The sequence below is a fragment of the Lissotriton helveticus genome, chromosome 12 (assembly GCF_964261635.1).
Source record: "Lissotriton helveticus chromosome 12, aLisHel1.1, whole genome shotgun sequence".
In the NCBI taxonomy this organism is placed as follows: domain Eukaryota; kingdom Metazoa; phylum Chordata; class Amphibia; order Caudata; family Salamandridae; genus Lissotriton; species Lissotriton helveticus.
This window is the reverse complement of record NC_136073.1, coordinates 34175437-34194757: the sequence shown is the minus strand read 5'-3', so window position 1 is coordinate 34194757 and position 19321 is coordinate 34175437. Positions and strand designations below refer to the sequence as shown.

The 19321-nt window shown below is 45.1% G+C and overlaps 1 protein-coding gene across 1 annotated transcript in view; it reads left to right on the top strand.

Annotated features, from left to right (window-relative positions):
* Positions 1-11820, top strand: part of LOC144799325 (beta-1,3-galactosyltransferase 5-like) — a 76841-nt gene extending 65021 nt beyond the window's left edge. Inside the window, exon 2 of the mRNA XM_078670573.1 lies at positions 11351-11820. Within this exon, the coding sequence (XP_078526699.1) occupies positions 11351-11820 (470 nt within the window). The remainder of the gene's footprint in view (positions 1-11350) is intronic.
* The last annotated feature ends 7501 nt before the right edge of the window (positions 11821-19321 follow it).

The following is a 19321-nucleotide window of genomic DNA, read 5'->3' as shown; positions in this document are numbered from 1 at the left end:
GTCGATATGCTCTCCTAGTCTTGCCCTGTGCCCAAATAAACCCATTGATTATCGATTCCAACCTATTAAACCAAACGTGCTAAACATATAATGGTATGGCCCTAAAAATATATAAGAATTTGGGGAATGTGATAATTTTTATGACATTTATCCGGCCCATCAAAGTTAGATGTAGATTGTGCATTCTTTCCGTATTTTTCTTTACCTTTGCTAATAAGGGCTCCATATTTAACTCCACCAGCCTATCTTAGTCAGTAATTACTTTAACTCCTAGGTAAAGTGCCGCGGGTATTACCCTAGTATCCTGATATGATGTAAAGCTATTTTGTACGATCTGCGTTTTCCCTTTGTTGATCGAGTACCCTGAGACCGCCCCGAATTTCGTAGCCTCCTGTTCAATTTCCACAATAGCTCCCCCTGGATCTGGTGTAGTGATTGCCACATCGTCCGCGTAAGCGAAGACCTTGTATTCCCTATTATGCATTATGACTGGGATGATGTTGTTGTTGCCAGCGAACCTTCATAAAATAGGATCCAAGTACAGGGCGAATAAAAGAGGTGAGGCTGGACACCCCTGCCTTGTCCCACGTTTTATCTGGACTTCCTCTGCGTATCCTTTATTAATTCTTACCCTAGCGGACGGAGCCACATACAGAGCCTTTATTGCCGTGGTAAATCCCCCGCCAATACCAAACCATTTCATAACCTTCCACAGGTAGTTCCAGTTGACCCTGTCGAAGGCCTTCTCTGCATCCAGGAATATGGCCGTGACAGGGTCTCCTGCAACTCCTGCGGCATCCGACAGGGTGATCATTTGTCTTGTATGTTGGGTTGTCCCTTTTCCTGGGATGAAGCCATGCTGTGTGGCACTAACCAGGCTCTCTATCACCCTACCTAGTCTTTGTGCCAATGATTTCGAAAAGATTTTGGCATCTGAGTTCATCAGGGTAATCGGCCTGTAGGACCCCGGCTCTAAAGGGGCTTATACTTCTTAAGTAGGACTATAATGTCTGCGCCTGCCCAAGACTGCGGGACTGAGTGCCCTAATTGTGCCTGCCTAAGGGTCTAGTACATATCTTTCCCTAGTGTGTCCCAGAATGTTTTATAAAATTCTGCCGGGATTTGGTCCGGGCCTGTGGCTTTCCCTGGGGGTAGGTTGCTCACTGCTGTTTGTATTTCCTGTAGCGTAAGTGGGAGATCTAATTCCACCTTCCCCTCTTCTTTCAATACTGGATGTGGTATATCTGCCAAATAATCATTAATTTCTGAGTCTGAGTTGTTGAGGCTCTGATCGTACAGAGTTTCATAACATTTTCTAAACACCTCCCTAACGTCTTCCACCTTATTCAAAACCCCACCTAAACCATCCTTAATTTATTTTATTTCCCCTGCTGTCAGATTTTGTCTCGCTCGAATTGCTAGTAAGTGGCCTACCCTCTCGTTATATTCATAACATTTCTCTTTTTTGGAAAGGTAATTACTTGCCGCCTTTCTAGCTATATTTTCGCTAGCCTCTGCTCTGGATATTTCAATTTTTAGTAGTATGTCCTCCAGAGTCTCATGATTTGTTATAGCGCCGACAAGGAGATCTTCTAAGTATGTCAATTCTTTAATTTTCAAGTCCAGCCAAGCCTTCTCCTGCCTGTCCCTTTGTAAAGTATAGCTCAAAGTTTCCCCCCTGATTCCAGCCTTAAATGCGTCCCAAGTGGTGCCCGGAGTGGCTGTTCCCCTGTTAGTCTCCCAGAAAAATGTAATCCAATCCTGCATATGGTTAAGGTATCCTTCTTCCCTTAGAAGCCCCCTCTCAAAAGTCCAGGAGTATTCTTTCCTCCTTACCTCACTAAATGTTATCGTTAAGACGAGTGGGTTGTGGTCTGACAATAGCCTTGGGAGCCTCTCCAACCGACTACTGCCTACCAGTGAGCTTGAAAGAAAGAAGTAGTCTAGCCTAGCCACAGTCCTATGTGGTGCAGAGTAGTATGTACTGCCTGTCCGTGTCGGGTTACTCTGGGCCCACATATCGACTAAAGCATTGTGTCGTGCTAGATTACATATAGCCTGATATATCCTCCTCTTTCGTCCCCCATAGGCCCTCCCATGTATTGTGCCTAGCCCATCCAGCCCATTAATATTGAGATCCCCGCAACAGATCACCGGTTCTGACCACAATGGTAGCTCCAAGTCAAGAAACTCAAATATGTCTGGTTCGTCGTCCGTGGATCCATAAATAGAAACAATTGTGCATCTCCCAACCCCTGAATCACCCTCCACCAATACCCACCTCCCCCACTGATCCTCTTTTTCCTTATAACTTTAAAAACTCCTTTCTTAGCTAGAATGGCCACCCCTCTTGTCTTAGTACCTTGCTTTGTGTAAGCGAGTACCTCAAGACCTAGTTGATCCAACATATATTTATTATTCCCTTCGGTATGGGTCTCTTGTTATGTTATGTTATGCGTTTTTTATTTGGCGCACAGATGCTCCAGCTAAGGAGCGTCCTGGCGCCCGACAAGGCAGCTGCACAACACAACTAAACAAAAAAGACAAAATAAACAGCTAAGGGAATAAAAAGGTTTTCACCGCACGGCGAAAGGAAATCAGATCCCTCATAGCACGAATCGCCGGGGGCAGGGAGTTCCACAGGACCGCCGCTCGCACTCGAAAGGAGCGTCCTCCAGCTCTACTCCGCTTGAAACGCGGCACCACAGCTAGTTCTAGGTCCGCAGATCTTAAGGGTCGAGCTGGGTTGTAGTGGGCGAGGAGGGCCATGAGAATCGTTGCTGGGGACCCTTTCAGAATTTTATAGGCGACACAGAGGACCTTAAACTGGATCCGCTGAGCCACCGGGAGCCAATGACCGCAGGGTACCAGAAGTGGGACAGAATCTGGGGAGGCCTACCACCGCTCTAGCTGCGGCGTTCTGTATCCTTTGTAAGCGCCCGATCTCTGCCTGGTTCAGACCAACCAGTAAGGAACTCGCATAATCCAGCCTGGAGGTGACAGTGGCTTGGATCATGAGTTGTCTGGTGGAGGCATCGAAGAACTTGAGCACTGGACGGAGCCCGCGCAGGATGCCAAAACAGCATGCTGCTGTGCGTTTGGTATGGCACACAAACGTAAGGGAAGGGTCCAGCCAGACCCCGAGGTTCTTGAGCTCGGCGACTGGGATGGGGGCAGGACCCAAATCCCCAGGCCACCATCTCTCTCCCCATAGCTCCGGCTGTCTGCCAAAAACCATGACCTCGGTCTTACTAGCATTCAGCTGGAGACAGTTGGACGTCATCCAGCTGGCGACCGCCCGCAGTCCTTGTTGAAACCTGGGAGCATCTACTTCGGCATCCCCGCTGATCGTAACCGCTAGCTGGGTGTCATCGGCGTATGACACCATCGTCATACCCCATTGCCTGACAACCTCAGCTAGCGGCCTTACGTACAGATTAAATAACGTAGGGCTCAGCGAGGAGCCTTGGGGGACCCCCAGGTTCAACGGATGGAATTTGGACTGATACGGTGGGACGGTCACGCTAAAGGCCCGGTTGGCTAAAAACGACCGGAACCACTGGAGAGCGATACCGGTGACCCCAGCCTCCTCTAGGCGCCGCAGAAGGATAGGGTGCGAGACGGTGTCAAAGGCAGCGCTCAGATCTAATAGCACAAGCGCTGCCGTTTGTCCCGCGTCAAGCACGGAGCGAAGATGCTCCACCATGTAAAGCAGAGCCGTCTCCGTGCTATGACCAGCCCTAAACCCATTCTGCGTAGCGTCGAGGAAATCTGCGCTGCGGAGATGTTCCGAGAGGACAGCATTTACATGCGCCTCCGTAACCTTAGCCGGCCACGGCAAGAGTGAAATCGGCCGATAGCTCTCAGGCTTGCTGCCGTCCAGACTGGGTTTCTTAAGGATCGGCCGAACCATGGCTCGCTTCCACCTCAGTGGAACCTCGCCCGATGTTAATGACGAGTTGATCAAAGAGCATAGCGGTGAGATATCATGTACCGCCAGGTCCTTGAACACATCTGGGCAAAGTGGATCCTCTGGGGACCCGGACTTCACTTGACGAGCCAATGTGACTAGACTATCAGCTGTTAAAGTAGGCAATGAATGCAATCCCTCAGATGGTAACGGCTTAGGAGATGGATTAGCCGAGGGAGTGGCCGACGGAAAGGCCCGATAAATGGCATTCACCTTTTCCAGGAAGAACTCTGCCAATTTTTCACAGTGCTCAACAGAGCTCTGGTACGTCGTTGTTACCTTTTTGGCAGTAAGGTCTTTCAGTACCTTAAAGATAGCCTTAGCCGGGTTCGAGCTAATCCTGAATTGTGCGGCATAAAATGCGGCACGAGTTCTACATACCGCCCGGTGATACACTTTCACAGTAGACAGGTAAAGGGCTTTCTTCGTGCTATTGTAGGCTTCACGCCAGGTCCGCTCTGCACGCCTACAAGAGACCTTCAGTGCCCGCAGTGAGTCGTCGTACCAGGGGCTGGCCTTACCGGCTCCAGATTTACGGCCTACCAAGGGAATAAGAGTGTCTTGGAGACATACTATATTAAATTTTAATCTTCTCAACATTGCGGCCACTTTTTGCCTTTTCCCTCCATCATTAAGACCGCGTATGTTTATTGAAGCAATCCTTAATGCCATCTGTATTTGTTAGGTGTTTCCTTTCTGTATGCCAATTTCCCCCTCATTTTCTCTGCTTCAACTAGTGCTAAATGCAAGTGTTCCTGTATTCTCGTGTGCTGTGCTGTAGCTACCGTGTCATCACCATTGCCCCCACCCCTTCCCCACCCTCCCACCCACCCTGGAGCTCCCCCTCCTTCTGATTCCCCTCCCCCCTACTACTGGCAAATAGGTCATGCATGACCTATGTGTGGCTGCTATAGATTGTAGTGTCGCTTCTCCCCCTCTCCCTTGCTGGCCTAATGAATGCTGTGTCCTCCCTATGATCCTGTGGAAGGGCCTTTCCCTCTACTCAGCCCCCTTCCCTGATCTTTTAGCTCCTCTAGGACCTGGATAGCCTTAATTTCTGAGTAAAACATCCTAGTATACCCTCTAGTAATGACTTTTAGTCTTGCCGGAAACAATAGGTACGCTTTTGAGCCTTGACCTTGGAAGGGTGCTATCATTTGCCTGAGCTTCCACCTTCTTTCTACTGTCACATGGCAGAAATCCGGCCTTGCGAAAAACGTGACCCCCTCATGTGTTTTTTTTTATCTGGCCTGGCCTTATCCATGATTTCTTGCCTTGCAAAAAAGTTCCCCAGAAAAATCAGCATTGCCCTTGGTTGGTTATCCTGATTACCATCTCTCCCTTTCTTAAGTGTGAGTGGAAACCTGTGTGCTCTTTGGACCTCTTATTCCCATTGCCACTGCGCCTCGGGGAAAGCACCCTTCAGTAATTTAAAGACGTAGCCTCTTGGATCCTGCCCTTCCACCCCCTCCGCCAGACCTAGCAGTCTAACGTTGTTGCGCCTCTGGCGGTTCTCAAAATCCTCCATCTTCCATTGGAGGTCCTCCACTGCCTTCTCGTGATCCACTTTAAATGTCTACCATTCTGTTGCATCATCCTCCAACCTGCCAGATCTTTCTTCCACCTGAGCCACTCTTTCTTCCACTGCTTCGTACTTCTTGTTGATTTTCCGGAGCGAACCTTGTATCTTTTTGGTTGCATGCCTAGCCCTCCTACTTTCTGCTCTCGCTTCCCCCTGCATCTGCTTTATTGTGCTGAACAACAAGTCCAATGTGGCATGCTGTGGGGGGGTTCGCTACTACCTCCTGCTGTTGCCCCTCCTGTGTGGTTACTTTCTTGATATATATTGGAGGTAGCTGAATAGTCCCATATTAGTTTCCTGTTCATGCTTGCTGGGGAGTCACCCCCTAGTCGTCTGGCGCCAGATTTCCTTCTCTTTTGCATGTTTTTTTTGCCACCCGAGCCCGTAGGGCTTACTTCTGAGTCTGAGCTGTCCTCTGTGAAGCTCTCACCTTCACTAGAGGGTGATAAATCCGATTCCTCATTAACCGAGTAGAACCTGTCCCCTTCGGTTGAGCCCCCCCCTCTATCTCCTTTCTTTTCTCCAACATACTCTCCATTCTCTTTCTGTGATGCCAGGCTTTCTAAGCTACCCCAGTCAGGTCCTGCAATCTTTGCGCTGCCAAGCCCTGCCTCGACCTGCAGCAGTGCACCCATCATTTGAACATTGATGGGCCTCTCAGACCCCGTCTGCACAGCCTCTGCCCACGCCGGCATGCCCCCGCTCACCTCTTGTTGTTCGAGAGGCGCTGGATATCAACCATGAGTGGAGCGCCCTTTCCTCCGTCCTGTTGCCTAGCGATGACGATTCCTACGTCCTCGAGGACGGTGTTGCTTGAATCAGCGTTCCCGCCGATAGGTTGATCACCCGTATTCCTGGCTGCTGATGTTGCTGTAGTTCCGAGGCCGATGGGGCCGGGGGGTTTGACAGCGAAGGACTCCGTTAAAGTGGGTTGCCGGTAAGCGGTGTCTTTATTAACCGCGCTGTTATTCCAATGTACTTTTGTGCCTACTGACGACGACGCTCCTCGAGTTTCTTCCACCGGCTGCTTTGTTTTAATCTCCGCTTTCTTTTCCCTCTCAGCCTTTTTCTGTAGCGCCTTTACTGCCGCGCTGTTAAGAGCAGCCGACCGCTTACTCGTTGGGGGCAACTTCGTATTGCCAGAAATGTTTAAGTTATCTTTTTGACCTAACCCCTTTGATGTGTTAGAAAGGGTCGATAGTGGCTTCTCTTTTTCTTTTTCCTGCCTTGACTGCTGCGACATTGTCCAGGCTGCTTTGTAGGTTCTTGCCTCGCCGTGCCAATTCTTCCAGCAGTCTTTCAATATTTTAAGCGATCTCAGAGAAATGTTTATCGCTCGGTGTAGCCACTGCTCCCGGACTTTGGCTGCTGTTTCCTGACCCTGAAATAGCCCAAAAAAACACAGCATATCCAGTTTAAAGATCCATCATCATTATGTTCGGGAGAGGGAGTGATGTGCGACTGCCCTCTACAACCTCGTAGTGGCCATCTTGCCCCGACTATACCCCCATCATTATGTTCGGGAGAGGGAGTGATGTGTGACTGCCCTCTACAACCTCGTAGCGGCCATCTTGCCCCGACTACACCCCTTATTATTATTATTTTCAAAGAACTCATTGAAGATATGCTTGCATTCGTACTCCCCCATATAGATGTTCGCTTTACTGGGGGCGAATCATGCTCCCATGCTGGTGCCTTTGACATGTTGGTAGGTATTACAGTTGAATTCAAAGAAGTTGTTCAGAAGCACTAATTCTAGACATTTCAAGATGAAAAGATCTGGACAGTCACCTGGAGTTCTAGCAAGAAAAGCTGTCACTGCCTCTATTGCCTCCTGCTGGGGGATATTAGTATAGAAATCTTCTATGTCAAGGATGACTAATACGTCCCACTCTGAATTAAAGGGCACATTCACAAAAAAGGTATCCACATACTTGAATGATGGTTCAGTGCTGGCATTATTGGATTAAACAATTGGTCACAAAGGCGGGTCTCTGAAATCCTCATGAGTTTTAGGCACTCCATATAGGGCTGGAGTCAGAGGATTAGCTTCATTCAAAAACTCATATTCTTTTTGACAAATGTATCCTTCTTGCATGGCTTTTTTGTGCTTTTCTCAATCTGATTACTAAATTTGGCAAAAAAATACTCCTGAATTGACTCGCTTGTTATGTGACTGCTAACATGGTTTTTATTTTAGTTGTATACTCATGTGTATCCATAACAACTATATCCCCACCCTTATCGCTGGCTTTGATCGTAATACCAGCATTGCTTTGCAATCTCTTGAGGGCAAACAGTTGGTGTAACTGGGGGAACATACTTAGTGACACGTTGGAGAGCTAAATTTTGATTTTGATTTACATCATGAGAAATTATGGTCTAGTTCTTCCTTGGTGTGTTGCATCAAATATTTTCTGAGCTTAATTTTACTGAATAATGCAGAATTCGTTGGAATAGGTCTAGCTAACTTGCTAATTGCCCATTTAACATTATTCCTGCTCAGAATACTGAGATAGAATTTTCGTTAGCTAGGATACAACTTATGAGTGCAATTTGCCAGGAGAGCGAGTCACCATCATCCCAGGGATCTAAACATAATCATTCTTTCAGTACATGCCCCTCCTTGGTCGGGAGGTCAGAGTCAGAGTCATTGACTGGGATAATAGGGCCTAGGTGCTTATAGTTACAGTGTTATGTTTTTTCAAAACTGGGATGCATTACGGCTGCGTTGCAATATCAGCCTTCAGAGACCAATAAATACTTTATTAAGAAATCACACTTGCATATATAGGATGTGTGATAGCTCAGATACCTTACCGTCCATTCCACAGGCATCTGTGATTCAATAGCACTCCTTAGCAAACACTTCGCAGTTGGAGCATTTGGAGATCTGTGCATTCTTGAAGGCTTATAAATCGAAGTTAAGACCTAGACACATTAAATTAAGCAATTCAATACTCTGTTAATATGTATATTTAGTGCCTGTCTCTTCTGATTCTTAGTCTCCTTAGTATGATTTTTGTTAGCATCTTCCCAGGTTGTATATCTTGGATATCAGTGCCAACAACTGGACACATTTGTATAGAAACATAGAGGTAGAATTATTGACTGTGTGGTGAACGCATTTAAACCCTATAAGGCTGGCTATAGTGAGCTGTGGGGACCCATAGGTCAGTCGCTTGTACTTCTGGGTAATATAACTTAGGGTGGTATTGGGCTCCTTATGCTACCACGTATCACAGCTGTTCTGTTCGAGAGATAATTTTTTCGTTGTAATATTGGCATTGAAGGTGTCGCATGCAAGGGAAGGAATTTTTTAATCACTCTTCAGACGGTGGTGGTTTATGGTCTATTGTCTCTAATATCCTTTACTTTTTTGACAGTGTGATTATTGGTGGTGGTTTCATTCTTTCTTGGATAAACCTTAGAGACTCTTTATACATTTTTCTGTAAAAGATGTATGATCTGTTGGGCAGAAGTCTTAGAAAACAAAATGTTTATTCTTTTTCAGATAACCTCTCCCACTCACCTCAAATCAATTAAAGGGGTGGTCCTGATGAAAGTGGATATAAATTAAAAATCCCACTGAAATGTGCGTTGACCCTTTATTATTAATTCTCAATCCACAACACCGCAACGGAAATTCTTATGATGTATTATCACTTAATGTGTGATTATATGGACATATTGTCTTTGGTGTATATGCTGTTTCATAATATGTTTTTAATTATATAATTTTGTATTATCAAATGGAAAAAGAAATTACCTTTGGAAAAACATATAAATACATGTTTACAATAAAAAAAAAGACAAACAACAGTATGTACAGGTTTCTGTTTGATTGATTTCAGTATTGGTCAGCCTATGGAGCCTTAACAGGCCTAAATAGAAGAAAAACAGGTCAGCTGGAAGTTTTTCTAGTTTTCAAAAAAGGATAAATGCCACATACGTTGTAGCAAAAGCGAAATATTTTCAAGTGCATGTTCCACAATGAAAACATGTGCAAAGTGAGCCAGGTTGCCACGTATTCTGCAGACTTAAAAGGAGATTAAAAAAAGTCTTTGAATTCCCCTAATTTAAGGGCAGTGCAAAGATACCACCCTATGTTGGTAAATTGCATAGGGGACTTGTGTCTTGTTTACTTAAATTTTAGATTATTTTAGGTATTTTGTAAACTGTTGTTTTCATCCTAGAGAAGCAGGTAGGAATCTGCAGAAGATGGTAGGGCAAGGAATTCCACTACTTATCCCCTAAAACAGAAAAAGCAAGTTCACCAAAGGTTTGACAGCAGACATTTTAATTGGGTATCTTTATCTGTGTTCTGAATTGGTGACATTTAGAATCTATCTGAGGACCATCTTATAACCTCTTCCCAAGAGGGGCTGGGCTCGAAATTTCCCTACTGGAATATACACTTGAACTTTTGGTTAGTTTGATCATTTACAATACCTTCAGTTGATACATTCTCTACTCCAGGGCTCGGTGAAATGATTTCTTAAGACTGTGTGAATAGGAGATTTGAACATTATTAAAAGCAATGAGGCTATAGTTCGAAAATAAATATAATACGCTTCAGCCTAATCAGGTGCTTTGTTTAAACAAATGTACAATAAGGGAGCAGTTAAACAAGCCCCATGCGCTGCCGGTGCATGACGTTGTGTGACGCACCGGTGGTGCAGCCTGTTAAGCGATATTTACAAGCAAAGGTAAGGTCAGGTCACCCTCAGTGACTTAACCTGTGCTTGTAAATATCTCCCCTGTTCACGCAGCATTTCCGTGTTGGGGCGGGACATGGTTGTTGCTGTGGGCAGGGCTGGACTGGCTACCGGGCGTTATAGAATGCTGCGGAGCTGGGGGCTGATTTTGTTGATGGGGACCTGCGTGTACTGAACAAAATTAGTTTTCGTTTAATTATTTCGATGTCCACGCAAGTCTCCATGAACGAAATCAGCCCCCACCGCAGTGCAAGCAGCCCCCAGCTCGGCAGAATTTCGAAATGCCCGGTAGTCAGTCCAGCCTTGGCTTTGGGTGTTCACACGCAACACCCATGTCCAATGAGGCATTTCCAGATTTACGAGAAATAGTAAACCTGGAAATGCGTCAGTTTGCTGTGCCACCATAGGGGTGGCGTAGCCAAGCGAAACGATGAGAAATGTTTTCATGTCTCCTCTTTTTCCTCTTTCAATGCGTGCTGCATTCTACAGCACACATTGAAAGAGGAAAATGCCTGCAGTGATTGCTTTTGTGCAGGAAGGGGCCCCTTCCTTCCCAAAAGCAATCTCCCCATGGCGCAGGCATCCTTGCATCATGGTGCAAGGGTGCCTGCACCGACGCATGGCAGCTGTTTCTGCACCAGCGCAGGAGAGAGCACAGGAGAGCGACATATCATTGTAGATATGTCGCATTCCTGTGCTCTGAAAGTGCTGCAGCGTGGTGCAGCCAAAGGGCTTGTGGTGCCGCGCTGGGGCACTTTCTTGTAGATCTGCCCCAAAGTATTTTAAGGTTTGGCTGCATGCATGCTCCATCATATTATGAAGTATCTTACTGATATTAAATAGTAAGAAATATAATAATGAATACATTTTAGTTAAACTGACTTATTAATCAATTGAATTTTAAGTAATGTTTTCATCGAATTGGTCTAACTTTTATATGGATTGTTGATTTGTGAAAGCTAGGATATAGGGGTACAAACCAAATGTTATACTACGCACACACATCCCATTTGGTCACTTCCATCATATTCATGTACTGCTGGTCAGTCACCATTTGCCTTTTTTTGCTATTGTCTACAGGTGATGATGATATGTTGGTGAACCCGGACGTTTTGATTAAGTACGTGAAGACCATCGACAATGCCTCCTGCTGCCTTCACGGATGGGTGCAGCGCCAATCTCCTGTGGTGCGCAGTGGAAAGTATGAGGTCACAGATTCCCTATTCCCTTTCTGCAAGTATCCACCTTTTGTGTCTGGTGGCGGCTTCCTGGTGCCAGGGGTGGCCGTGACAGCTCTCCACCATGCCTCTCTCAAGCTGCCAGTATTCCCACTGGACGACGTCTATTTGGGGATGCTCGCAGTGGCCGCCAACATCAAACTGCGACACAGCCGTCTCTTCTTCGTTGCTGGTTTGAAATATGAGACCTGTCCCTACAAGGCGGCGCTCGTTGTCCATGGAATTAAAGCGGACCATCTTTTACAAATCTGGAAGGAAATGCAAGAGACAGACTGCAAACCTTTTTTCCAGTGGAACAAAACAAATACCTAAAATAGTGGAAAAGGTTTGGCAGACAGCTGTCCAGACAGGTGTGTGTGTGGGGGGGGGGGTAGATTCTGATTGGTCAACAGGATGGATAGCAAGAATGGCATGCCGGACACTACGTTGATGTGCAAGCCCTCAGAAGTCTTATGTGAAGTCATTAACTCCTCCACCTGCTACTTAAGGAAGGAGCAACAATTGTTTGGTGAAACTTGTGCATCCACTTCAGGAGACATGTAAGAACATACTCAGGGAACATACTCAGGGAGCATACTCAGGGAGCATACTCAGGGATCATGCTAAAGGTAGCTTGCTAGTGTTTTATTGGATGAGGGAGCACTCCGTTCACTCTGTAGTTTTACACTTGTCTTTGGTGCTATGGTTACTGGGTTTGTCAGTCCCTGGTAATTATAGCTTGTTTATGTTGGGTATGTTGGCCCAACGAACCATGCACTATTCACTTGGTGCTATGCACCTAAACATATAATACTTTTTTACAGCAAAACATGAACCTGTTGTAATTACAGTATCTTGTCTTTTATTTTTAAACTTCTTTTATGTCTTGTTTATCATATATGCACTTCATCATTCTTTGTTATTCACAATCTTTCGATTAACATAAATGGTTCAAAGTAACAATCAATATATTCTTAACATTTCATATTCATGTTATGATTTACTTTGCAAAATATTGTACATTTTGTAAGAGAGCCCAATGCATTTCGGCACTACCAAAGTGCCTTCATCAGGGGAAGACCTGAGTATGGTGTATTCAATGCTCTAGCCGCTAATGTCGTTATTTCACCAGCTTCCTGGTTCTCCAAAACTTTATCTATCTCTGCAATTCAACTCTCCCGTTTTCTCTAATGTGCATATCTTCCACGTCGCCTTGATCGAACTCGCTGTTGTTAGTACGAGCAATGATTTAGCGAAATCATTGCTCGTACTTGATTTGAACCATTTATGTTAATCGAAAGATTGTGAATAACAAAGAATGATGAAGTGCATATATGATAAACAAGACATAAAAGAAGTTTAAAAATAAAAGACAAGATACTGTAATTACAACAGGTTCATGTTTTGCTGTAAAAAAGTATTATATGTTTAGGTGCATAGCACCAAGTGAATAGTGCATGGTTCGTTGGGCCAACATACCCAACATAAAGAAGCTAAAGGTAGCTTGCTGACAGCCAAACCCAGGGTGGAAAATACATCTCTGGCACTGGCACTGGAAGCACCGGCTAGCTGACAAAAGGAAATGGGCAGGAAGTGTTTAATGCGGGAAGGTGGTAGGGTGAGGGGTGAGCAATGTATTCAGCTGATACTATTCATTAATTAACCAACAGGCACTTGTACTGGCGAAGACTCTTGATGAACCAGTGGACAAGTTTTAAGTAACTCCAGTTCAACTTCTCTGAATAAAGACGAGTGGTCTGCGGTGACGCTGGGATTCGAAGTGAAGACTTTGATCCTCTCCTGAGCCACTTGACCAGATAGTTGGGGCTTTTGGAAAGATGTAATTTTTTAATGTTTATGTTCAGAATAAAGTCTTTTAGTAGCAAAAGCATGGTAGACAAACAAATTCCAATAGATTGAAAAATAAAGCACATAAAATCTCTTAGTCTTTCAGAGTGAAAATCAATATCACCAGGGAGCACCTTGTGAGCGTCCGTGAAACCTACATTGGTAAAACATCATTCTTAAATCAATCAATCATTCATTAGACTCAGTAGTTTAGTACTTATTCAGAGTTTTAGTTGTGACAGATTTTTGTCTACTCCCCAACCTTTCAAGACTTTGTGTTTGGTTTATTTTTGCTTTGCTTCCAGAGTTTTTAGGTGCTTTATTTAAAGTTCCCGCCAGGCGCCTGTGGGTCAGCTTGAAGCTGCACGTTAGGAATTGTTATGCACTTAGTAGTCCTTGATTAAAAGGCTGTTGCTTGACTGCCCTTCCTAGACCAAAAAGAGGTAGGGTTTTTTATGCTTCAAAACCACTACTTACCATACTGATGACATTAAAAGAAATTATCACATGACCTTTGACCTACAGTGACTTCCCCCAAAAAAATCACATGACATGAAATGGGATCCAGATTAGAAGAAATGAAGGATTGTCTTATGACCTAAGACATCCTCATGATGTAAATGTAATAACATAAAGTGGGATTTGCCCTTGTGGCCAGCCTGTACTTCAAGAACAATATGACAGTCATAAACTTCAGCTGCACAGACTTTACAAGGTGTTTGGTGACTCTCTCCCCGCTCATGAACACTACACTACACATGTCTACAGATAAAACCTGAAGCTTGTCCAAAACCAGTGAGATGACCTGGATAGGAGAAGGTTGGCAATAGACAGAGCCCAAATGATCTGCTGCTAGCCCATGCCTGGTTCCTGCCCCCTGCGTGTGCTGTTTCTACTTCCTGAGGTCTGATGCTTGAGAGCTGCTGCTGCCAGCAACTAACTGCACCCATCCAGCATGTACTGCTAAGAAAGCTAAAGAGGGGCCAGCCCCAAAATGGTATTCCCTGATAGAAGCAGCCCACCCAGGGAAGAGTCTGGTTACTCGAGAGGATGAGGAGATGCTGCGGGACGATACCGCTGTACATTTGTTTTCGCTATGTGGGCAGAAGGTGCAGCAGCTGTGCATCCCTGTGTAGGAGCAGGTCCATCCAATAATTTTTCTTTATTTTGGCAAAAAATGCCTTCAAAAGTGTCATATACACCAGACTAGATAAAATCATTCACAGTAAGAAAAAAATTTTACAAAAAAATTATAGAAAATTTCAAATATTAAACATCAGAACATCATTTTTTTTTTTATTTCAATAATTTTATTGAAAATTTCAGTACAACAAAATTATACATTGAGAAACATTATATGTGCTGTTGGAGTTACATCTGAATAGAAAGAAGAGTATTTGGCTGAATAGGGTTGACTAAGTAGGAGAAAGCATAACTATGATGGGCGTTATTACATACAGATGTGCCCGGGCATTTTGCTTGTATCTCAACAAATTTAAAAGGCCTCATTGTTACAGGGTTCAATAGGAAGAGGAAAAAGGATGAGAGATTAGTCCTACATGAGAAGAGGATAGAGAAGAAATGAAGATAAGAAAAGAAGAGAAGAAAAAGGAGAAGAAAAGGGAAAGGAAAGGAGAGGAGTGTGCCACCATGGGGTAAGCAGATCCGATCATTCCACTATTGCCTGGGATGTGTGTGTGTCTTGATAAAATCATTCACAGTAAGAACACATTCGTACAAAAAAATTATAAAAATGTAAAATATTAAATATCAGAACATCATTAAGATTAAGAAGATAAGAGCAAAAGAAGAAAAATAAATGTATGTACACAATGTTAAAACAGCCCAAAATTGCCTTAGTAGTAATTGTACAGTAAAAAGCCTCCTTGGTTGTGGCCAACAGTTTGTGATGGTTTATCCCCTATATATTGCATCAAGAGATAGGCCATTTAGATACCAGTAGCCACACTGCTACATGTTCCCTGCCTCTTTGACCTCATACCCCACATGTGGCCGAGAAACTTAGCAACTGCGCAAATAAACACATCTCTTGTGTCTGATTTTAAAATACGGAGAGCTTCCCGAAAGTTCTGTGTGCCCAGATGCTAGCAGATGGGCTTAATCCGTTTCCGTCTTAGACATGCGTAAGCAGGGCAAGCAAACAGCACATGGGCTATGGATTCTACAGGAGCCTTGCATCCTAGACAGTTACTGAGGCACGGGTCTTTAGTGTGCCATCTGGCTTTTACCTTGTTTTCAGGGAGCGTGCCAAGCCTGAATTGGACATAGAGCTTTCTGTCTTGGGTTACTTGTATTAGATCAAAATAGGATTCAAGAAGTCTGGTTTGTTTATGGAGTGAAAATTCTGTAGTTAGTTTACCCCGCTTCACCCTGCCAATGTCAGCTTGTGCTATCCATTCCCAATAGTGCTTTTTTAATATAGCTTTCCGAAGCTGGGGCGAATCATCATTTTCCCAGGCTTCTTTTAGCCCTATGCCAAATACAGGCTTCTTTTTGTTGCGCAATCACCCCACCTTGTTAAAAAAATCTAAGCGGGTGACCTCTGCCATAGCTTCGGCATAAGATGATAACTCCAGGGTCTTCCTGACTCTGGCCCAGAATAGTAGTGGATGAAGCTTAGCAATATCACTAATGGGACTTCGGTCCATGTCTAGCATAAGTGGGTAGATTGGGGTACTTGCGGCAGCAATACTAGATTTCTTATGAATTTATGCTTCGATATAGTGAGCTCCAATATCTTTTCAAATCCCCACAGTTCAGATCCGTACAGGGCAGAGCTGACAGCTTTGAGATCATAGATCTGCAGAGCAAGGGCAACTGGTCTGGTGTGGAAGGTAAGATGTTTTTCGCTAATTCCCCCGTTACACATTTGTGGTTTAATGTCATTTTTGTTTTGTGGGGGTTCCAAGACATTCTCTCCAAAAGTTTAACCCCTAGATAATCGAATGTACTTACTCTCTCCAAGGGTATCCCTCCTACAGTTGGGTTACCCTTGTATGACCTGTGAGGGTTGAAACCCATGACTTTTGTCTTGGAAGTGTTGATTTCTAAGCATGGGCGGATTTTGCGGATCCACGATTCGCGGATTCAGCGGATTCACGGATCGTGGATCCGCAAAATCCGCGGATTCAGCGGATTTGCGGATTTGGGGGCGGGGCTTCCTCGAGCGTGTGGGCGGGGCCAAACGGACGGGGCTTCCACGCGAGCGCACATGCCTCTTGTGTGTCTAAAAGGTCAGAGACCGATCAGAGCAGCAGATTAAGAGACAGAAGCCCCTGGTCACAGGAACAGCACGGGGGTTGCGCTCGTAAAAGTCAAAGATGCCCAGCCTCCCAACGCTCACGTTTTTTTTGGGCTGCTGAATGAGTCACTGCATTTGCGCTTCAACTAGTTCCAGCGACCAAGTGTGTGTCACTATGCAATCGCGCCGAAGTGCGCAGGGGTCCCTTGAGTGAAATGTCCATCATAGTGGGTAAATGGCGGGAAGACGGTGCACACCTCGAGTGTGTGGGCGGGGCCAAACGGACGGGGCGTCCATGCGAGCATGCCTCTTGTGTGTATAAAAGGTCAGAGACCGATCAGAGCAGCAGATTAATTTTTGGGCTGATGAATGAGTCACTGAATTTAAGCTTCAACTAGGGCACATGCTTTATTGATATTTGCAAGTGTTTCCTGTTGAGGTTTATTTTTTTGTGCCAGGACCGTCGTGCCCGAATGAACCCTGCCCTTCATATTTATTCAAGAAGACACCACTGTTGAAATAATTTACGATGGCGCCGGCAAGCTGCCAGCGCCATCCTGCAAAAGTTACTTAATTAGCTTCAACAGGAAGCTCCAACTGCTAAAATAAAGCAGGCGCTCGAGCCCCTGCTGTATCTTATCTGTTAGAGCTTCCTGTTGAAGCTAATTAAGTAACTATTGCAGGATGGCGCTGGCAGCTTGCCGGCGCCATCGTTAATTAGGCGCGCTTGAACTTTTGACCGCAAAATCCGCTCCGATCGCGGATTGCGGATTTTCGGCAAATCCGCGAGAGTTCGCGGATCGCGGATTTGCCGAAAATCCGCAAAATCCGCGATCGGAGCGGATTTTGCGCTCATGCTTATTGATTTCGAGGCACGGGGCAGTACAAAAATGGTTGAATCTATTTAATAGTAACTGCAGCCCTGCCGGCGTTTTAGACACCAGTAGGGTATCATCTGCAAAAAAGAGGGTCACTACCTTCTCTCCCCCTAGAGTCGGAGCATCAGCCGGTTCTTGTAATAAAAAGCTTATGACTTCGATCATATAGAGGGAGAACAAGGTGGGCACCAGGAAGCAGCCTTGGTGAACACCCCTGCTAACAGGAATGCGGTCAGTAAGCTTCCCCTGCATACGCTCATCTTATCCGAGCAAAATTATTTTCGTGGAGTCGGATGACTAGATTCAGGATAGGAGAAGGAATTCCCATGTCATTCAACACTTTCCATAGCTTAGATCTAGGGATTAAATCAAAAGCTGTCATCAAATCAATAAAAGCCAGATACAGACTACCCTGACCAATAGTTACGACTTTCCAAAAAAAGCAATATTAGACGAAAAACCTGCTCAATGATCCCTGTCACTTCTCTGAAGCCAGCTTGGTAGTGTGTTAAAATAGCATTGTAATCTGCCCAAGCCAAAATCTTCTGAAGGAGGGCTCTGCTAAAAACTTTTTGCAACAAGCCTATTAGGCTAATAGGCCCATAGTTACATGGCTGGGCTCTATCCCCTTTTTTGTAAATTGGGACCACTTCCGCCCCCAGCCAAGAACCTGGGACAGAGGCGCCACTTGCAATGGTGTTAAAAAAGAAAAAGTATGTAGCGGGCCCAATTCGGGTGTCAGATAAAAAGAGGTCCCCCAGAATTCTGGCTGGCCCTGATGCTTTGGCCTGGAATATTCACCCAATTGCACCCTCAATCTACTTCAGAGAGAAGAAGTCTAAGTCCATATGAAGGGGAGGGCACAAATAGTCTCCACACAGAGAGTATCTGTGGGATTAGTGTAAAGCTTTTTGAAGTGATCATGCCAGACTTGGGCTTCAATATAGTTAGGGACCGAGGAGCCCCCAAACAAATAAGGACCAGAATAGTTTTAAGACTTTTTTGGCACAAGCTTCCTTAAGTGTCTGCCAGCGGGATTCGCCCCACTCCTTCTTTGCTTGAGTGATGGCAGCCTTATAGCTTCTTCCAGAGGCTCTGATTTGGATGGTATCTTTAGATTTAATAGCCAAGGCAAGATTTGGCCGTTGGGTCTTACAATCATTGTCATACCAGGATGCTTGGTCCGTTTTTGGTTTTCTGGCGCTTGGTTTATGCCCTGGTTCGATAAAATAGGAGCCTATCTGATCAAAGAAACAAGAGTGGACTGAACCTACATTTGCTAACCATTCTTGGCTCTTGGGTAGAGATTGTAATTCAAAAATACCCACCGACAGATCCTGCCGTAGGCCCCAAAGTTTGTCTTCACAGACAGTGGCCTTTTGCCATTTCAATCTATGTCCATTGTTTCTTGGGAGGACCTTCTTTGAAATATTTGGAGGTGGGCGCTCATTGAGTGTGCCACCCCACGCTGGCTTCATACTTAGGCAAAGCGGGTTATGGGCACTGTCGGTTGTGTGACCCACAATCATGTCAACAACACTCCTCCATAGCCTCAAATCTATTAAAATATAGTCAATTTGGGATGGACTATTTGCTCTGTTGAAGGTGTTTGCTCCCAAGGAATCAAATTTTGATCTCCCATTCGCTGCCCTCAGCCCATACTCTAGGTTTAGGGCAGTTACTTGAATAGCTAGTTGCGACCATCTCTTAATTGGTGGCAGGTCTAGCGAGGGGACACCCCACATCTGATCTTCTTCGCTTGTCCCTGTTGTATTGGTTAAGTCTAAAGGTTCGAATGAGATATTAAGGTCACCTGCTATGATTAGTCTTGACTGAACTGGGCACT